The sequence below is a fragment of the Podarcis tiliguerta genome, assembly GCF_965153285.1.
Source record: "Podarcis tiliguerta genome assembly, chromosome: 2".
Taxonomy (NCBI): domain Eukaryota; kingdom Metazoa; phylum Chordata; class Lepidosauria; order Squamata; family Lacertidae; genus Podarcis; species Podarcis tiliguerta.
Genome location: NC_139535.1, coordinates 40,022,154 through 40,044,041, shown reverse-complemented (window position 1 = coordinate 40,044,041; position 21,888 = coordinate 40,022,154). Strand labels below are relative to the sequence as shown.

General features: G+C 41.6%; 2 protein-coding genes across 10 annotated transcripts in view; one reads left to right on the top strand and one right to left on the bottom strand.

The window, feature by feature from the left end:
• Positions 1 to 12,243, bottom strand: part of KBTBD12 (kelch repeat and BTB domain containing 12) — a 51,064-nt gene extending 38,821 nt beyond the window's left edge. For 6 of the 9 annotated variants that reach the window (XR_014506128.1, XR_014506129.1, XR_014506130.1 and 3 more), the window contains exons 1-3: positions 11,916 to 12,141; positions 4,323 to 5,505; positions 2,429 to 2,699 (exon numbers count right to left, since the gene is read on the bottom strand). Coding sequence is in view for 2 of the 9 variants with exons in the window: in XM_083418513.1 (XP_083274639.1) it covers positions 2,429 to 2,699; positions 4,323 to 5,401 (1,350 nt within the window). In the remaining 7 variants the exon portion in view is untranslated. Of the gene's footprint in view, positions 1 to 192; positions 2,700 to 4,322; positions 5,506 to 11,915 lie in introns of all 9 variants that reach the window. The other 3 variants (XR_014506127.1, XM_083418513.1, XM_083418512.1) reach the window with 3 other exon arrangements.
• The window catches only part of MGLL (monoglyceride lipase), a 150,443-nt gene that overhangs the window by 36,768 nt on the left and 91,787 nt on the right, over positions 1 to 21,888 (top strand). The gene's annotated exons all lie outside the window — the stretch shown is intronic.

Here is a 21,888-nt window from a genome sequence, read left to right as displayed (position 1 = left end):
CTGGTCCCCGGCAAGGAGTCATGGGATCGCCTTGCCGATTCCCCCATCTCCCCCCCTTCTTCACTGGAGCTACGCTGATTCTCTCCCCCAGAAGATGGGCTGCCCCTCCCACTCCCGGGACGCTCTCTGGGATCCCTTCGGAGCTTGCTCTCTCCCTCAGACACTGATGGCAGTTCCCTGACAGGTTCTTACTTTGAAAACATGACAAGGAGTCTTTCAAAAAACCATTGGCATGTATTGTTGGGTTTTGGTATCTGAGTCCTAAAACCATACTTAAATTAAACAATCATTGTTCACTATGCAACTGACAGAAATCATGAAAAGGCCATTGAGGCCTTGTGTAACTGTAAGATTAGGAGTTGGCATTTTTATGCAGCCTATAATTACATGAGGATTAAGCGTCTTCAAAAAAATCATTGCTCAAAACCACATGTTCTTTTGTCCGCCTGTATGAAAAGCACCCATGACATTGCATCATAGGGCTGCTGGGTTGTTTATGTATGTGTGCTTAAAGGTAGGGAGGCCTGCCTGCTCAGATCAAAAGACACTACTGAGCTTTCGTAACTTTTAGAACAGCTACTTGAATTTGATTGCTTTCATCTTCCCTCCCCATTCCTTTTTCTTATTGTGTCATGCCGTTTAGATTGTAAGCCACAGAGCAACGGCTGTCTTGTTTTGTTTTTAATCTTGGTACAGGACTTGGTAAACATTTAGACACTTTATCAATTATGTTAATATCAGAGTATTGTGAGGTAAATAAAGCACCTAAACAACATTCCCATGATTTTCACAGCTAATAGGTAAAACAATAAAAGTTACATTGAACAGGACGGGACATGAATATTTGCACACATGAAATGTATGCTTATAATCTTACTGGGGTTACATCCACACTGTATATTTAAAGCATATTAGACCACTTTAGCAGTCATGATTTCCCCCAAAGAATCCTGGCAACTTTAGTACCTATACCCATCACAGAGGTACAATTACCAGCACACTTAAACTCCAGTTCCCAGGATTCGGTGGTGGTGGGGAAGCCAGGCCTGTTCAGGTGGTATAAGGGTACTTTAAATGTATGGCATGGATGTGGACCTGCACCACTGGAACAAACAATATAGGCAAGTATGTTTTCATATGTTTTCCCACATTCTGTGCTTTTGGATTTCCAATATATCTGTCAAATATCCTCCATGGGAAACCAACTAACCTACTACTTTAAAAGGTTAGCTGAACAACGGGGAGTAATAAATGAATCATCAGCAATTTGCTGAGATAAAAGTTAGTCATGAATTGCAATTAGCCTCTTGCAGCATGCAAGGTCAGCATTAAGAAGGCCCTGGGCTCACATGTGAACATGAGAAGAATCCTGCTGCATATAGACCCATCTAGGTCTTCTTCCTGTTTCTCACAGCCCAGAGGGTTCACCACATCCTCTCTCCACTCTCAAAAGCCTCTTGTAAGCAGCCAACTGACAAAAGCCACCTTTGCATTCTCCCAGCCAGATCCCGTGCATGTGATAGCCTGTCCACTTTCCTTCTCTCTGCACCCTGCTCCTTGGCTCACGGCAGTTGCCTGAAACAGCCTTGCTCAGTTTCAGGTTCCAATTTCCCTCCCTCCATCATCCTGACTAGAGTGATATTCCACATCTCCTTGTTCTTCCCAGACACTCCAGCCCTTGTGTATCCTGCTCCCCTTGTCTTACCCATCTGGTACTTGGGCCAGCCTTTCTAGTGGCCAGAGTGAGATAGCCCATCCACAAGTGGCAGACCTTGAGGTCCTGTTTCAGGAGCAGCAAGTTCTAAATGACATCATGCGCATTGCGTTTTTACTGCGGGGAGTAATTCATTTCTACACTTAGGTGCTACAGTTGAAAGAGCAGTAAGAATCACTGTTCCTTAACCTCATGGAGGAAATTAGGCTAATAAGTACACATAGGATTGCAAGCTGAGAAAGGTTATTCTGCCACAATGCATAAGCATCTTATGAAGCCAGTGAGCAGGAAGGACGATTGACAGCAGGAGAGTGTGATGGGATGGTGGGGGCTGAGTCAAAGCAGCAGACAGGTGAAAGGTGTCTGTGGAGAATGACAACCGAAGACACGGTTGAAAGTAAGGCTGTGTGTGCATTACTGGCTTAAAATGCAGTTAGGTTATTCTTTTTTCCAACTCGGTTTGGAGAAAAATGCACTTATTTCATAAGAAATGTCAGGACAGATACAGAACACATATGAATTGTGGCTAATGATATATGCATACCGCTTCTCAAACCAGCAGTGAGAGCACACTGGATGAAGTAAACAAGAGTGTGTACATGTTCTTAGAGGAGTGGAGGCACAGGGAATATGTACAGGCCTCCATAACAAGCACAGGCAGTATGGGTGGAAGAGTACACCATAAATGCTAGAAGGCTCTGCGATATTCCTCACCTGCGGTGTCCAACCTCCCATGACGTACAGCCTGTTTTTCACGGTTACTGCAGCATGGCAGGCCAAGGGCACTGGGAGGGGAGCCAAGGCCCTCCAGTTTTCTTGCTCCATTGAGTACTTCCCCACACAGTTTGTGATATGGTATTGGTTTTTCAGTTTCATCTGACCTCCTGTGATATATAGGTCATTATGGATGGTGCCTAGAGCATAGAGCTCACGAAACTCTGCAGTACACAGACTTTGCCAAGAGTGATTCCCCCGACTGTTGTACCTGTAAAAAAGAAGAAGAAGCTAATATTAGAATTGTCAGGGCAACAGGTCAAATCGGAAACATTTATACCTAATCCCTCTCTTTATGTGTCATTTTTATTTTCCAACAATGACAAGCAATGCAATTCTAAACATGTACATTTGGGAAGAATGGCAAGATAGAAATTTAATAATGATAATATGATGATGATGATGTATGCTGAGAAGGAAGTACTATTGAGCTCAATGTGTCTTTCTCCCGAGTACGTAAGTGGGAATAGGATTGCAGCCAAAATGTGCCAAAACAACTTCATACCTTGGCAAACATCTACCCCAAAATGATTGCAATATATATGCCACATGTTTGTGTTGGGTTTATACAGCGGGTGGGTGGGTGTGAATCTGTGGCTCTCAAGTTTGAGGTGCTGGTACTGGAACACAGAGCCCTATTGCAGGTTGGATTCCTAAAAGTGTCTCATCCTTTATATACCAACCTGACCACTGCACTCTGTCTGAGAGGGCATCCTGCATACCCCCTCTTATCAGGAGGTCCGTATCTGATAAGACAGGTCACCCGTTCTGCCCAATGTCAGAATAAGTTCTTAGCAAGGCAGCAGCTATCCTTCAGAATTCCCTCCCACAACATCTGCAGGGCATCAGAGTAGGGAAGGCCAGTGGAGAACATACTGGCTATTAGGAGGGTGTGGCAATATCAGCGGGAAGGATAATTTTCTGTCAGGAAAATTCTTCTGTCTTCTATCCTGTTTTTTTAAGAGGTAGAAAACAGAATGAGGTGTGTGTACCTAGCCTTACAGCTCAGTCCTAACCGAGATTACTTCAAAATAATTCCTCTTGATTTTGTTGGGATTTATACCCAACCTCAGTTTCCCTTAAAACATCGTGAAGACTTTCAGTAGTAATGATACTATTGAGTAAACAAGAATAAGAGCACTAAACTTGCCTGTGATTCAACAGGGACTAAACCATTGCAAAAGGAGGAGGAAAAAACAATAACTAGTAGCCTATGGAATTATTTGTGGCACATAGAGGGCACTCTAGCCATTGTTATCAATGAATTGGGCTACGAAATAAAAGATTTAGTCCACAGCCTGTAGAAATTCCACTTGAGTGACTGTTGATTTGTATTTACTGTATATTGTACATAGTGTACTAAATATGCTGCAGCAGTCAAGGGAAACTCTGTAGAAGCCTGTGTCTTGGCAACAACATAGCCACCCAAAGCAGATACTTTATGGTAGTACAGTATAATAAATAAACTGGTATTGGTGAATTAAATAAAATAAAAATAAAACTTATCAGATGCCACCAGTATGTCAGATGAAGAATTATAATTGTCTGAAATCTTTCATAAATTCAGTTACATATGGTATCTTTTTAATCAGCACTGTTCTGAAATAATGGATCTGAGGTTAAAGCCCAAGAAAGAGGCTGTTAGTTTGCCAACCTCTGAAGTTAGGCAGAATACCAGAAGATCAGAGGAAGAGGTTTAGGCCACACAGCATTAAACAGGCATTGGGGTGAGTGTTGTAGCCCTTAAACCTTAACTTCTATGCACACATGGTAATTTGAAGTTTATGATGGGGTGCTAGTTGTATTTAGTTTCTTCATGTCAGAGGATACAAACCTATAAATTTCAATTTTCTTGGTCTTTTGCCTAGACATTTTGGCAGCGCTTGCCTCCCCGGCCACAATGATATCATTATTCTCAGTAACCACACCGGTGCATACGCATCCCAAGCCTTCTCCATATTTCGGAGAGGAAATGAAGTACGTCTTTCGTGTAACAGGAGCATAACAGAAACTGGCATCGCCGTAGTTGCCGTGTCTTGATCTGATGCCCTGCGAGTTATTGCCAATGCAAAGCAGAAGGGTAGTGGTCTCCATGCCATAGCGAAGGGTGAGAGAAGGTTGGTTGGTTTTCTTGATAGTTTCTAATGCTCTCTCAATCATCTCACTACATAGTGCATTACTGAGAAGCACCGTGTTCCTTTTCCGAGCTTCGACTAGGAACGAAGGGCTTACAAGCGCTAGCCTGACTTGCTTCAGGAGCTCAGAGAGGTGATCCGCTCGCAATTTCCTGCTGTGGTTAACCCATCGGAGGACTAAATCCAAGACACTCTCTTCCCTGGACACATTCAGGTCATCTGATCTTATCAGATTGAGCAACTGCTGCATTTCAACCTCCAGTATTTCTTCATGCAGGCTCACCTCTGCAAAGTGCAGGTACAAATACCTCCTGGCTTCATCGGACAGCTCTTCGGCCCCAATGTGCTTGGCAAAGTAATGGATTCCCACGCAGTTGGAAGCATCCATGTGCTCCATCATGTACACCTGACACATGCTGGAAACCTCATCCATCTGCATGAAAAATGCAGTGGTGGCCACACCCTGAACATTGGAATTAGTGAGGTTCAGCTCAGCCGTGTACATGTAGTGGAGAAGTATGGACACACTCTCTGCTGACATGTCATGCAGCTCAACTTCTTTCTGTGTGCATTCAATCAGGCCGCAGGTAAACATTGCTTTGAAGTAGGGGCTGAAAGCAGACAGCATCAGTTTGTGGCAAGGGAACTTTTCACCTTCAGCCACCAAAACCACATCAATCATTTCCGATAAATCTCTCATACTTTTTATTTGATCCAGTAAATTCAAGCTATGCCGCTGCTTCCTTTTACCCTCGGACTTGTAATCCATGCTAAACATTTGGGTGTTGTTAAGATCTTCTCTTGTACTTGCTTGAGGTTTGAAAGATATGCTATTGGCATATCTAATAGCTTTGAAAGTGAAGTTCCTTCAATATGATGCTCCTGGAAGGGAGAAGGAGAAACATGTAATTTTCTTATGTGAACAAATCTTCAAATTGTCTGACAATCAAGTTTTACTGTTACAGCCTTAAGGCAGTAAATATTTTGAGAAGATGGATTATAAATTTGCAATATATAATTATTATTATTTTTTTGCAAATTTAGGATTTTCAATTTCTAGTTGAACAACAACAAAAACCCAGTGTTTTTCCACTCCAGATTTTGAGGATTGAACAATTTGCACCAGGAGCTGGTTTCATTTATGTCCTTTCTCAGTGACAAGATCCTGAATAATGCATTACTATAGCAATATTTGAACAAATATGCAGAATATTCATAGTGTGAATGTTAAGAATTCATGAGAATGTTGAGACCCAGTATATAAATCTGGATTCTAATGGATAAATTCTGCAGTCTCCATCCATCAAAACCCATGCATTTTTGTAAACCATTCACCAATTCATACATCTACACCTACTTAAAAACACATTCTTTTTCCTATTTAGTTTCCAAATCCATTGCAGATTCCAGCAAGGAAACATTGGTGCAGAAACCTTGACTGGGCATTAACTGATACTGCAACTTTGCTCTGACATCCAGAGTCCAATATAAATTGTTGTGGGTGAAAACTCAGCTAATGGAAGTGTTTTGATTCTGCAGCCTATGGGAAACAATTCACAAGCTCTTCCCTATAATCACAAGTAAAGGCTGAGTGCTTCTATACTCACAAGTCCAAATCCTTGTATTGGGCTGAGGTGGAAAAACTATCCTGCAACTCCAATAATCACTGAGCATTAATTGTACCATGTTTTTAGGTTTCTTAATGTTTAAAAATGCCTTTGGATGTTTTTGTTTTTGTTAATTAAATGAGATTTTATTTTGAATATTTTTATCACTTTGGTGTTTGCTGTCCCGCACATCTTTGGGAGGAAGGTTAGGACATACATTTAATTTTTGTTGTTACTGTATTAATGTAAGGTTACCAGATTATATTTTCAAAGAATCCGGGGACACTTTTTTAACAAAAAAAGAGGAATATTTTTAAAAGTTATTTTAAAAAAATATTAAGAAGTAATATCTTCTCTTTTGTGGTCTCCTCTGTCGCGCAGCCTTCCTCTGGGCCCTGACCTGCTCTCTTGGAGCACTAGCCACTGTGTAGTAGGCTCAGGTTGAGCATGGGCTTGGCCACATGTCCTTGCCCTTCCGGTGCTCTCCTACATCTCATCCTCAGTGGTGCAGCAAGGTCGGGGCTCCCCTCTTTTTTCTCCTTCCTCTTTCTCTTTCTTCCTTCTCCTCCTCTCCTCCTTCTCCCTGCGTTGGCCCCAGAGCGTCGCTGGGCTCTTGATCCTGGCTCGATTTGGGTCCGGGGGGGGCAGCGGTTCCCCCAGTTGACGCGGCAGGTGTCCCCAGTTCCCCCTCGGCAGTGGCGGTGGCAGCAGCAGTCTCAGCAGCCTGGAGCCAGCCTGGTAGTGCAGTTGGCTCTGGCTGGCTTCAGGAGCTGCTCGCTGCTGTGGCATCCACCATTTTGCCTCACCAGAAGTCCCCATATGATGTGTCGTGTGCCGTTGAACCAATCACGCAACATTCATTTCCTACTAACAAATCTACAACACTTAAAATATAAATCCAGGGACATTAAATGAAATCCGGGGACATAGTTGTAAATCCGGGGACTGTCCCCGGGAAAAGGGGACGTCTGGTAACCATATATTAATGATACTGATGTTTGCTGGGGCTGATGGAAATTCAGCACATTCTGGAGGAACACAGCTTCCCAAAAGAAAGCGCCTTGCTCTAGTTTAGCTCTCTTCTTCAATAATGAAAGAGGAGGGTAGCTAGATTTTGTTCAAAGAACAGTTCCTGGAGACAAATTGCCAAAGAGCTATTAATACATGAAAATAAGACTCCCACTGAAGTAACATTTTGATAATATTTTGCATTAGACATCCTGGATTGAGGGAGCTTCCTAGGTAGAGCTGAGAATTCAACAGCTCATGGGGGGAATAAAGAGAAGGGAAGACAGGAAAGAACAATTTTTTCTTCATCATCTGATGGTTATGGACTAATATAACAGCACATCTAATAACGAGGAGAGAATTACAAGGCTGGATTGGGGACCTATAAACCATACTATTTTGGACATGAAGGTTGCCATGGGAGACAAAATGCTGGCAAAGATGTAAGATCACGGTCCTGAGCAAAACCTAATTCTCTCACATAATGAGAACAGCACAGTTGTCACTTTTTCATATATGCATCCAAAATGCTCTTGGTTAACTTGCCAAAAGGAAATGGCCCACCCTGTTCAGTCGGACTAATTCCCAAATGGATGGGCATACAGTTGTTGAAGCCATAAGAGGATAGCATGCTTCTCCCAGGTGTGTGATTTCTATATTCTCATGTAATTAGATTTCTCTCTCTTTTTGATCTTGGTTACATAAGATAGAAAGCATTTTGGGAGAGAGAGGAAGAACCATGCTAGCCCCATATCGGTGAAAGGACATGCTGGAAAAAAGGAACTGTGAAAGAAAGCTAGGAATGGGCCCTGTAGAAAACAGCTTGCCCTCTTCCTTCTGAATTCTCACCTTGCAATCAAACCCCTTTAAAGCACATGGTCTCCCTCAAAGAATCATGGGAACTGTAGTTTGTTAAGGGTGCTGTGAACTCTGAGGGGGTTAAAGTAACCCGTTCCCAGGATTCTTTCGGGGAAGCCAGGACTCTTAAATTGTTAAAGATGTGCTTTAAACGTATGGTGTGGGTGTGACTCCTGAGAAAGAAGTTCAATTCCTTAAAGTTTGGTTCAGACCCCGAGATCTGTTAACTCTAGCTATAAACCACAAATATGGAAGACTTACTAGAACGTATCTCATAAAATTAAGTCATGAAACTTAAATTTTATGAGATAACAGGGATCAAGCATAGTTTTGGGGAGGCCAGTTCAAAGTTGTGACTCGAGCCTGCTCCCACAAATAACTGAAGGTTTCTCTCTATCCATGGCTGAGTGGAGGAGAATTTATCCAAGGAAACGTGGAATAGCAAGAAACAGTTATGATTTGTTCTTCTTCAAAACTATATTACAAACATGTGCCTAGACTTGGGGTTTATTAGGATCCTGAAATCTCAGTCCAATATATTTTGCTCCTCAAATGCTGCTCTCCCACAACTAGGGCGCGCACACACACAGGCTGGGAGCTTCAATGCTGCCCCTCTGGAGGCTTCACCCAGGGCAGAAAACCTAGCTAGCCCTCTGAAGCTACGGTGCTGCCCTCACCACAGTAAGATACCAACTGATCTAATTTTCTAGAATATATCTTGAGCATAGATTGGGGGTGGGGGTGGGGTTCTAAGCAGTTCATGCTCAGTGGACCCTAATATAGTGGCACCTCTGGTTAGGAATTTAATTCGTTCTGGAGGTCTGTTCTTAACCTGAAACTGTTATTAACCGGAGGTAAAGGTAAAGGGACCCCTGACCATTAGGTCCAGTCATGGACGACTCTGGGGTTGCGGTGCTCATCTCGCTTTACTGGCCGAGGGAGCCGGTGTACAGTTTCTGGGTCATGTGGCCAGCATAACTAAGCTGCTTCTGGCAAACCAGAGCAGCTCACGGAAACGCCGTTTACCTTCCCGTCAGAGCGATACCTATTTATCTACTTGCACTTTGCTTTCAAACTGCTAGGTGGGCAGGAGCAGAGACCGAGCAATGGGAGCGCACACCCTGTCACGGGGATTCGAACTGCCAACCTTCTGATTGGCAAGCCCTAGGCTCTGTGGTTTAGACCACAGCGCCACCCTAAGCTCAAGGTACCACTTTAGCTAATGAGGCCTCCTGCTGCCGCTGTTCTCATCCTGAAGTAAAGTTCTTAACCTGAGGTACTACTTCCAGGTTAGTGGAGTCTGTAACCTGAAGTGTTTGTAACCCGAGGTACCACTGTAGGTGCAGCAGGGTTGTGCTGCTTGTAACAACCCAGAAGGTATTTCCTGTGAGTTTGCTACAGCTAAGGAGTGGAGGAAAATGCTTCCCTATCTGCAAATACGTTGGTTCTCTGGGTTTGCACTAAATTTGCTCCAGTTTTTTTTAAAAAATCAATACAGGGATAGTTTCTTTATGTACTGATGCAGTTTGGTACCTGAATGAAATATAGAAATCCTTCTCTTTGTCTAATGAATAGCACAATACAATAATGAACAGTAAAATATAATACGGTATGGCTTTCAGTTTTAACTCCCTGCTTCACTGTAACACCATCATTTCCCTAATATGCTAATTGCTAAGGCTTGAAACGCTTAAAAAACCTTGCTTTACTGTGTATAATACAAACACTTGAAATACCACATTTAAAGAAAAGAAAGAAAGAAGGCTACAGTCTCCCTTTCTATTACTTTTATTGGTTACCCTTTGTGTCCTGACAATGTTAATTTCGTTTTCCTTCTAGTAAATCTGCTTTAAATTTAGTAATTATTAGGGTAGTTAACACAGCATGCTTTCTCATTCTTTAACAAAACCTCTAGCAGTTGTGCTTTGGCAACACTCTGTACATCTGCTCTCCAGGACTACTGTTATGAAATACCCCAAAACATTGTGCAGAAATAGAGCATTAAGGCGGCAATACAGGTGACTCTCAACTTATGCGGGGGTGACATTCTGGGGATAGTGTGTAAAGCCGAAATTGTGTATAGTCAAAACATATTGGGGTCAATGGCAAGTGGGATTGCCAGAGTATTTTCTTCCTCAGACGCCTGCCCTGTTTCTGTCTCCTTTCTGTCCTCTTTAATTCCCCACCCACCCACTTTCTTCCCAAGCACGTAAGCTGAATGCACATGTGTTAAATGCATATATAAGTTGCGAGTTACCTGTATTATATCTGTATTATTACTTGGTTGTGGATTCCATTGAATTCAATGGGGCTTACTCAGTGCTTTTTTTCTGGGGGTACTCGGGTACACAGTACCTACACCTCCCTCCCAAGTTAAGGGCCATAGCTGTGGACTCAAAGAGGAAGTCTGGCTCTGTGATCTCTGCTCCAGACAAGACTAGTTCCTAGTCTGTTGTCCACCTCACACTCTGATGGCATAACCTCCAACTAGGGAAGGAGAAATGGTCTGTCTCCTTTTAGAAGCATCACTAACTAGTAGTTCCTGTGGCGATGAGCCATCTGGACAGTGGTACTTAATAGTCTTGGCTAGGGCCATTAACTTAACGAAGAGACTATTTTGACCACTTTAGTAGGCCCCCTCTCATCTTGCAGATATAAAACCACAGGTTTGGAGGAGATTGAAAGATGACACCCAGACTACCCCATGCTACAACAAAACATTTTGATCATCTCTAGTATAAATAACAAGTTGATTCACAGCATAAAGACATCTGACATTTCCAGTGTCCCTGTTAGCTAAGGGACTCACAAGTCATATGTGGCAAATGTATGTACCATCATACAACGTATGATGGTGAATTAACACTGGCACTACACAACTTTTGTCACTGGCTCCTGTGAAGGAGCAGTTTTGCAGCCTCTTAATTTCCTCCAATGGTATGAAAACTCTTATTTACACACAATAGATTGAAAGCACTTTATCCCCCCCTCCCCCAAATAAGCCAGAGAACTGTGGTTCACAGAGCTGCAATACCCTTAATAAACTAGTCCCCAGGATTTTGAATGTAATGTGCATTAAATGTGTACACATTAAAGTAATGTGTATTATATGTGCATGGTGTATATGCAGCCTTACTTTGCATTCCCTTCTCGCTGGCAGTGTTTGACCAATATGTGTAACCTTAAGCAATTCTGTCAGACTCAGGTACTCTACACCCAAATTAGAACTCCCATATCAGCAAAAGAGCAATTATGCATCTAAGTGTGTATTGTGATCTCACAGGGCACAGTAATATACTCAATCTGAGTCTGTAACTCCATGGCTGTAGCTGATAAATCATCTGCAAATATTTTCAGTGAAAATATTTCTCTAGAAATTGGTGTTGATTTCAGTTTCTAGGCTTTCTGTAGTTGCCTTGTTTGATGTCTGTAGCCCTGGAACCTAATAGTTTAATGCTCTTTCCGTCTCGTTCAGGCACAGATATTCTAATCTTGACTTCAGATTCAGGCAGTCTCATGCAATCTCAATGGCAGTTCTGTATAATTTATCATGCATTTGATGTACAATATGGCTTCATATTGAAGTACTGCAAAGAAACCTTCTTGAATGGCTGCCATTGTCTGCCATGCTAGATTCAAAGTGTTCCCATATGCTGGCACCCTCATCTCTGTAGAACGCAGTTAAATTTTTCTTTTTGTTTCTCAAGGCCTAGCTTAGGTCCGTATTCCCATCACAAATATAACCACATCACTTCCCTGCCACCTAAAGCTCAGCCTTGCTACCACATTTGTATCCATTTCCAAAAGAGACATATTTACCTTTTTCTCTCGGCATTTATGTAATTTCTGTTACTTCTGGGTCTTTTCTGCTTTGGGGGACCAGGATGGGAGGAGTAGAGAGGTACAGACGGAGAGGCGGAAAAGCAAGCCTCCTTTTGCCTGCTGCATATACCAGAGTCACATGTGGATGGAATGAAAGCCAGAAGATATAAATAGGCTTGGCTCAATATTATTTGACTTGGCACTTTGAGAGAGCTGTATTAATGTCACATCGCGGGGGCACATTGGGACTTGGTGAGACAACTCACCACCTGGCATTTGTGCTTCCCCTGTATAAATTGACATGTAGCTATAAAAATAAAATTGTGAACCAATTTTAAGAGAACTGGGACTTGGAGCTGGACTTTATTAACTGGGGCAAGTCAGCCTTGCTTTTGCTGTACTGGTGGGGAAGGACTATGGTGGCCATGTGCTCAACTTTACAGAGGACAATCCTCTGTGTTAAGTTGTGGGTGAACATATCAGACGACACAGCAATTCTTCAAACAGCTCTTGTTTATTCAGAGATCAGAACAGAACTGAGCTGAAGGGTTCAGTCAGCCTGCTTATATAGAGCTCCAGTACACATAATTGTAACAACTTTCTAAAACTATCCAATCACTGAATGTCACTTTCGATCCCTTATTTGCATAACTATCTACAGTATCCCCCTGCTGGCCCAGGATGAGAACTTCAGTACATAACACTCTATTTGTGCTCATGCCCCACTCTCTTCACATTGGCCTAGTTTGCATGTCAAAGCATGGCTTAGTGTGAACATGCAGGCTCCCAGAGAGGAGCTAAGCCAATGTCTGGTTTAGTGTTTTGTCCATATCCAGACCCATGAATTAGCTCTCTGCAGGCTAACCATGAGCTGTCATTAAGGCACAGCAACAAAAATAACTAGGGAGGAGCAAAGAAACCTGAGCACATTCACACAAAGATATGGTTTGATTTAGCATGATATAGAAACCAGTCCATACACAAGGTTGTGTAGACACTGCACATTTAAAGTGTGCCACCCCCAAGAATGCTGGGAATTGCAGTTTGTTGTTTTTTAAAAAAAACAATATTTATTAAAATTTAATAGTTACAGAAAAGAAGAAAAAAGAAAAAAGACAATAAAGAATTTAACAAGCAATACATCAAAAATAATAAAAAGAAAGAAAAATTATATATAAAAAAGAGATAAAACAATACATCTAAACAACAAGAAAAACAAAACAAATTTAAAAACACATCCAATGTTTCCATATCTTTACCTTTCATTTACTAGTTTCAAGGAATTGCAGTTTGTTAAGGGGGATAGGAATTGTAGCTCTGTGAGGCATAAACTGCAATTCCCAGCATTCTTGCGGGGGGTGTGTGTGTGTGCTTTAAATGTTTTTGAATGTATGGTATGTAGGAGAAACTGTGCTATGGCCTTAAGAACTCTGCCAGGAAGTTGCATAAAGCTTTGTTTAATAAACCTGCTGTTACTAACTTCAGTGAGGACACTTAGTAAAGGTTCCACAGACAATGGCAGTTTCCCTCTCAGATGCTTTGCTTATGTAACTTTGTACTGACCACAGTACAAAGTGGTGTCTTCAGAATAAGAAAATGTTGGCATGGGGATCAATTTATGACTGAAGATTAAAGAGCTATTCTTAACTGAAGATTAAGCTTTAAAGATCAGCTCTGAGTAAGAAGGAAAACTGAAAAGTTCTTTAGACTTGTGGAATTAGCTATGCAGACATGAAATTTAATTTTTCTCCCTTGGTTCTCAGAGGTTCAGATCAAGAAGACATCCAATGAGATTAAGGAGCCAAATGCATGAAGAGGTTTTAATTTACACCATCCAGATCACTTTTGTTGTACCACTGAAAAGGACTTTCCATATCTAAATTTTGACCTATTTTTAACAAGCAATTTAAAAAATAATATAGAATGAGGTACTTACACTTTTTCTTTAAAAGGATAAGCAATTCTCATAATATTGAAACATATACTTTTCTTTCTTTTTACCATTGATTCACCGTAAACATTTCTCAGAACTGAAATCTGTTTCTTTATCAAGATTTACCATTCTAACTAGGCTTGTTATCTTAAAGGACTCTCAATAACTCTTCAGTTGTTTTAGCTCACTGTGTGTCTTGTGTTTTCCTTTTACACAAACACAAAATGAGGGAACGAAAAGGAAAAGGGAAATTATTTGCAGATTTGTCTTTCCCCATGCCAAATTTATATGTCTTCTTTCATTTAAATAAATAAAAGTTAAAGGTAAGTACCTTTTTTCTTGCTAGAAACTGGATTTATTTATTTATTTGCTAGAAGCTAGAAACAACCAAGACTGGGAAATTTAGAGTACCGGTGTTTAAAGAAGTATTTTTGGCACACTTAAGGGCTTATGCCAGACTTTCACAAACTGTTAATGAACCAGTGCTTACATTCTTACTTTACTCAATATATTTGCTTAATCATGCTTCCTTTGGGTGTGAGATGTATTTGGAGATGCTCTTGGAAAGTCTGGGATCACGCTCAGGCATGCTGAGACTTGGTAGTTGGTTGGACCCTAAATTTTCAGATCCAACACTTGACTCATTTCAGATACAACATATGTTCCATTAAAAGTTCTCTTTGAAAAGATACAGGATCACCTTCAGGCATTTTGGGAGCTAATGGATGGACCCTGAGTTTTCACATCCAGTTTTGGCATTGCTTCAGAAGCAATTTGCAATAACACTGTCTCAAAACAAACGTAACTGATCGGTAGAAAACACAACCTGAAGAAAGAGACAATGCACATACTTTTGTAAACAAAGAAAATCTTTAATAAAAATTATTTTTAAAAACTTATGGAAAACAGCCTAGACTCAGAAAAAGAATCCTGGGAACTATAGCTTGTTAAGGGGGCTGGGAATTGTTGTCCAGATTCTTTGGGGAAAGTAACCACAAAAATGTATATTGTGCTGCTAATTACTCTTCTTAAGTGAGAAGAAAGCTTCAAATTTCCACAGTAATATTCTTAAAGGTTTACAAGCATTCTTAACTCAGTTCTCTCCAGTGCTAGTCACTTCTTACCAGGACAGTGTTCCTAGGGTCTTCAAAGATTTGAGACCCGTAAGCACACAGTAGCATAAAATTTGCAAATGGTAACCAATGAAGTTGCAGGCCCACGTTACTCCCTTTGGAAATCCACGTTACTCCCTTTGGAAATCAGCTATGCCACCTCTCAACATTTATAAACTATGCAATATGGGCAGGTTTCAGCCACATTTTCACAATTGTTGAGGGTTTGTCATCTTTATATTATGCAGATGTTGCCTTAGCAGACGAAAAGTCCCGCTTCCTGGCTGGGAGAAACAGAAGGGACATAATTATGTTATGATGAGCTGGAAAAGAACGCATAGAAAAATTGGAATGCAAAGCATGATGGATGGTGCTTTTGTCAATTGGGAAGGCCGTGTGAGAGAGCCAGGCTGCACAATAATAAAACTTCCTCCATAATTCTGTCCACTTTGGCTGCTGAAATGCGGCAACGTGCCATCCAGCAAAGAATTACAGTTTCTTTCTCTCTCTCTCTTTTGTTATATTAGTTATGTGGGGCTTATAAAGTAGGTTATGTTGACATCATCACCAGTAATAAAAAAGAAGACGAAGCATTAAAAAGGCACTTTTCTGAAAGGCTGGGCTATAAATACTTGAGAGAATTTATATTTATCCATATGAATTTGATATTACAAAGATAATCTGCTTCCATTGTGGACAAGTGAATAGTATGCTATCCCTGGAGTCTAGGGGGTTTAATTCAAGATCTTCCTTGGTGGCATGACAACCCTTGCTCCCTTGACAAAGCTACTGCCATTTTCAAGTTCCTAGGCTCCATTTTGGGAGACCACAGATAATACACAGTTAGTTAATTAGTCCTGCTTATTTATTTTGCTTGTTAACCTATCTTTAGAACATGCAGAAATTATGGGTGCTTTTTAATGTGTAATGCTAATTGATGTGACAAAGTTATATTAGAATATTATCAGAAATAATAAATAAAACACTGAAATTATTGCGTAACTGCGGCATGCAACAAAATTATCATTTTTGGTCGGCCCCATGGAGCTTGTCGACTCTCATGCACTGCACACCCTATATGGCTGCCACAGGGTCTTGCATAGGAGACACTTAGCCAGGGTATTGCTGCCATAGCATATGAAGGGCTCAGAAGCCATGCAGTCAGTGCCATACTGATATGCCTTGAAAAAATTACTAAAGAAGATGTATGTGTGGAGCCCTGGTGGGAAATTACACCCAAGCTAAGCAATGAATACACATATGGGGAAGTGGTTGAGTATCTGCTTTGCATGCCAAAGCTCCCAGATTCAATTCCCAGCATCTCAAGTTGTGGCTCAGAGAGACTTCCTGTCTCAAACTTTGGACAGACATTGCCAGTCAGTTTAGACAATACTGAGCTTGATAAACCAACAATTTGACTTAGTATATGGTTGCTTCCTATGTTGCTAATAATAATTGGTTTTGCTTCTTTTTATGCTACACTTTTTCTATCCCCCCTCCCCCAATAAAATGTTAATTATTTATTTATGTGCTATCATCAATTACTACCTACCCCCCCTTCACCATAACGGCCCAGGGCAAGTTACAACAATGTAGAAACACAGTATAAAAATTGGTTTGAACAATTTTCAATCAGAAGTCAAGCAGCTGGGTCTTTCAAAATAGGTGCCAATGGACAAGGCAAAGAGGTGCTTTTTCAGCATACTCTTATGTAGTTGGCGCAGTATTGTGCCTAAATATTCTATTTATTCATTGGCATTTTCACCTCACCTTTGCTCAAAAGGTGCTCTGCATAAAAGTGTGCATTTTATTTTCGTGTCAACCTGTAAGTAAACTAAATCACCGAGTAGGCGCCATGGCCCAGGGGAGATATAACCCAACCACCACATAAGCTTTGTGCAAGCAGACCAGGGTGACTGTTGTATAAACAGGTTGTCTGGAGGGGTCATTACACTGAAGCAGCCCTCCGGCACTCTTTAGCTTATTCACTAAATTGCCCATAGGCTTCAGAATGTAGAATGAAAACCTGGTGACATATTGCAGCTTCTCCTGCAGGGGAAAAAGCCTTTAAATCCCCAAAGTTTCCCTCCCACAACTATCTCAACAGCAGGGAAGGCTGGGGCAGCCTGAAAAGGGGGGGGGGGAGGGAGAGAGAGCTGGACCCTCCCCTTCTCAACTCAACAGAACAGGAATAGCTCTTTGCTGGAGAGAAGGAGTTGTGCCATTGTCTCACTGCTCCCCCCCACGCCCCAATCTTCCGGTGTTTATCTGGGGCGGATTAGCTGCCGGAAGATGGAAAGAAAGCCCAGCCAAAAGGAAGACAATGGCTAGGCTTTTTCTGTGAAACTAGCATGGATGTTCAGCAAAACTCTTGTGGGCCTGCCATGCTGCCAATGGCTGGGTCCTTTCAGCTAAAAACATACACAAAATTCAGTGTTGTTTTATCTGCTTACGGAATTAGACGGATCAGTGTTCTTGCCAGTCCTGGAACTACGTAGTGCAGGCCAGGTTACAAATGTAAATGAACAGAAATATGTTTTGAAAAACCGCTGTGGCTAATGAAATGATTGACAGCCTCTCCAGTATTCACAGGGCTCCCACCATGGCAACTGGGGAAATGTCATCAAAGAACAGATCTGTTGAACATGTTGTCTGTATCCACAATGAGGAGATTAAGATCTCCCTCCAGGCACTTCATTTAAGTCCTCCTCTGCTCCAGGAAACGGGTGCTGCTCCCTCTCACAGCAGTTGTGACAGCGGGGCAGAGAGGACGGTGACAGTGACATCAGAGGCGAGTCAAAACCCGTTGATGGGGAAGGAAACAATAAAAGGCACATGACAGAGTAGGTTTCTAAGAAGCAAAGGTTGTTCAAAGGTGTCAGTGGATACCCTTGGCAAATGAAGTCATTATTACTCTGCCCTCTAGTGCTCAAAACGACAGTAAGTATTTGCCTTGTTTCCCTATGCTGTACTAAATGCTCTGTAGCACATCTATATTCTTTTGAAAGTGGTACGTACAGGATTCCCATGCAAATTCAATTGGAGGCGGGAGGAAATGCAAAGCATATTACTGTATTTTTCTGTGTATAAGACGCCCCCATGTATAAGACACCCCCTATTTTTTTTAACCTGAAATTAAGAAATTAAGTTGTTTAGCTTTTTGGGGGGTGGATGGGTGGGAGTTCACTTCCACCAATCACTCACCCACCTGCCCACCACTGCCGATCACACACCTTGCTGGAGCCGCCAGTTGTCTGCCCACTTGCCCCCACAAACAGCCTACCCGTCCACTTGCCGCAGCTGCCAATTACCTGCCCAATTGCCACAGCCACAGTCAATTGCCAGCAGGCCTTGCCGCAGCCACCAATCACCCGCCTAGTTGCCGCTGCCAATCTCCTGCTTGCTGCTGCCATTAATCGCACGTCCCCCCCTCTGCATTCACTATCTGCATTCACTAGATGACACCCAATTTTTGGCTAATTATTTTTTTTTTATAGCAAAAAGCATAGTCTTATACACAGAAAAATACCGTGTATCTTCTTGCCCCAGTGTGGTTCCGGCTTCTATAAAATTTATTTATATAAATAAATATATATATATATATATATATATATATATATATATATATATTTTAAATAAACATATTTATTTATATTAGAACATTTAGAATGTAATATCAAAGAATCTTCAGAAGTTTACTTTGAATACAACCGACCAAGAAGTCCTCCCCTACAACCCTCATTGAAAGGAGTGGAAGCTACATAAGAGCACATGCTCAACATTGCATAGTTCCTATTATTATTATTATTATTATTATTATTATTATTAACCAACCTACATCTGAAAATCACAGGGCGGTTCCCCTCATAAAAATGCAAAATGAGAACACAAAATACATAATAAAGCAAACACAAACCAAGAACCCTCCCCCCTTCAACACCATATTAAAGACCATATAATGTTAATCAGCCAAAGGTCTGGTTAGAGAGAAATGCCTAAATATATGCAATGAAGGTGCCAGGTGAGCCTCCCAGGTGAGCTTATTTCACAAGCAGGGAGCCATTGAAGAAAAGGCCCATTCTTGTGCTGCCACCCCCCGGATCTCTTGTGTAGGAGGCACACAAAAAAGGGCCTTAGATGATGGGTCCAGGGCTGTTCATATGGAGATAGGTGGTCCATGTGGTATTGTGGTCCTGAATTGGGATTATGCAATTAAATGGGGATTATGCAAGCAAATTTGGCAGTTAGAGCCACTCCCATTCATTTTGATGGAGCATGCACACAAGGTCTTTCCAGCGGATGGTGTCCTTGAACACAACAAAATACAATATTGGATGGGGGAGATATGCGAGACCATTGGCAAAGCTTTAACAGGAAGGAAAAAAGGAAATCTATTTATTACAACATATCAATGCTAAAAATAAAAAAGAAAGAATTAGGAAGCTGTGAGAATGCCTTGTGGGCATAGTTTGTTTGTTTTTAATGCTCACACGAAGGGTTCCATTGTGGCATACTGGCATGAGGCATGGAAAGGGCTTGACTGTATGTTTCGTGCAGTGTATTTGGACAGTGATGCCAATATTTTGTCTCTTATTCCCCTTCTGTTCCTGGCAGTCACAGTGCAAAAAGGAATTGGTTAGATATCAGTACTGGCCACCCAATCTGCACGACCAACTTTCTGATTTCACAGGTGATGGAAATTATGTCTGCTTTGGAGAAGATGCTTTCCATGTGTTCCCCTTGCTTCTGGTTTGGTGCCATAATGATAGTGTGGAACACAGCCATGTAGACATGTCATTAGACCCCCAGTAAGAGCTTTACCATTAGCTTTATTGTCTTTAGGGTCAGCTACGCCCTGGTAGAGATTCCCTGCTACATGTGTTTCTTGCTTAAGGATAAGGATTTGCTTATTCACTGTATGCTGTAGCCAAGGACCACCCAGCATCTGTTTAAGATAAATGTCACATTCACCTTTGTCAAGGACCACCCAACTATCGATAAATGCTGCCTATGCTCATGATTCTTAAAGTGTTAACTAGCTTAACTTATGAGGTGCAAGTAGACTTTTTCAAGGCCAGATGCTTTTCAAGGATCCTCTGTCTAGGCCAAGCACTAGAGTGCCTGTTTTGCTCTGTAGCCATTCATATGTGTTGATTTATAGTAACGATAGGATCCGAGAGTAGCTCCTATTTCTCTATATTGTTTTCTTCTCTAGGAATTTATAGTAAAGGTAAAGGGACCCCTGACCATTAGGTCCAGTCATGACCGACTCTGGGGTTGCGGTGCTCATCTCGCTTTTTTGGCTGAGGGAGCTGGCGTACAGCTTCCTAGTCATGTGGCCAGCATGACTAAGCCCCTTCTGGCAAACCAGAGCAGCGCACGGAAATGCTGTTTGCCTTCCCGCCAGAGCGGTACCTATTTATCTACTTGCACTTTGACATGCTTTCAAACTGCTAGGTTGGCAGGAGCAGGGATCGAGCAACGGGAACTCACCCCGTCGCAGGGATTCGAACTGCCAACCTTCTGGTCAGTAAATCCCATGCTCTGTGGTTTAACCCACAGCGCCACCCGCGTCCCTCCCTAGGAAAATAATAATATAATATAATATAATATAATATAATATAATATAATATAATATAATATAATATAATATAATAATATCCCAGAGACCTTTCTTTGCTAGAATCCAGAGCATCTCATGGACATTCATGGATTCCACACATTTGTGTAGCCTTGGGTCTTGAACAAAAGTGAGAGGTGGCAAGAGTAAGAGGTAGCAATGACACAAAGAGCCCCTCCAGACACTCTTTTTATTATGCTTTCCCAATGATTTGTGATTACGATGGTAGTGGGGCAGTTATATGTGATCCCACCATCAATGCTGTTTATGCCTGCAAATGTTTTGCAGCAATCATACTACTTCATTTCCAATCAGTGCATTTAAGTTCCTGTTTACATCTTGCATGTTTTTATACCACAAATGATCCAGATTATTTTTTTGACCAGCTTTTGTTGTGCTGTAGTGCAAGAGTGTCCTTCCAGATGGCAATAATGTGGTAACATTGGCGAATCATTGCAGAACTAATAAAGCCAAATGTTGTGTCCATTATAAACCCACCACTAATGCACTTTCATTGCACTGTTGATATGTTGCAGAATATACAGTAACCACAAAAAACGCCAGTCTAGCGTGGCCCAAAATCCAACACAGTGGTTTTCAGTGCTTTTTGACATTATCTTCTGGGGCCAAAGCATCTGATGCACACACAAAAATGTATTTGTGAATCTGCAGGGTAGGCTAAATGTTGATATTTTTCCATCCTGTACCCATGCTTTGTGCTACAGCTCCTGGCATCCATCCTTGGGTATCAAGAATCATATCTCTTCCAGTAACCTGGTCCTCTCCTTAATGTCCAATCTCTCCCAGGAGACTGGTTAATGACTTCTCTGCCATTTATAAGCAGCTCACCTGGATCATGTGAGCATTTTGGATGTCCCTTTCTCAAGCCACTTTGCATGTTATTGGAGCGCTCTGTGTGTGGGATTTCCCACACACATGCAAATTCCTCTTGTTCATGCTTCATATCCTCTTGTTTCCTTTGTCTGCTGCTCTTCCTAGCAGTTTCCTGATACCTTAACTTAGAGACATGGCTCGTTCTTAATGTTTCTTTGTCCTATCCATATTTCCCAGATTTGACATTAATACTGCTTCTTGCATAATTTTTTCCCCTACACATTGCCATTGTCATCATCAGTGAAGCAGATCTTCATGCGCCTATTCAGCAGAATTGCAAATGGCTTGGCACATGCATCTGATTAAATCTTCTTCACAAATCAAATTACCCTTCTGCAATTAAAGAGGTTGCTGCAGTGAAGTGGAGCAGAAGGATCTTATAAATTCTATTTACCTGTGGATGCCAAAATG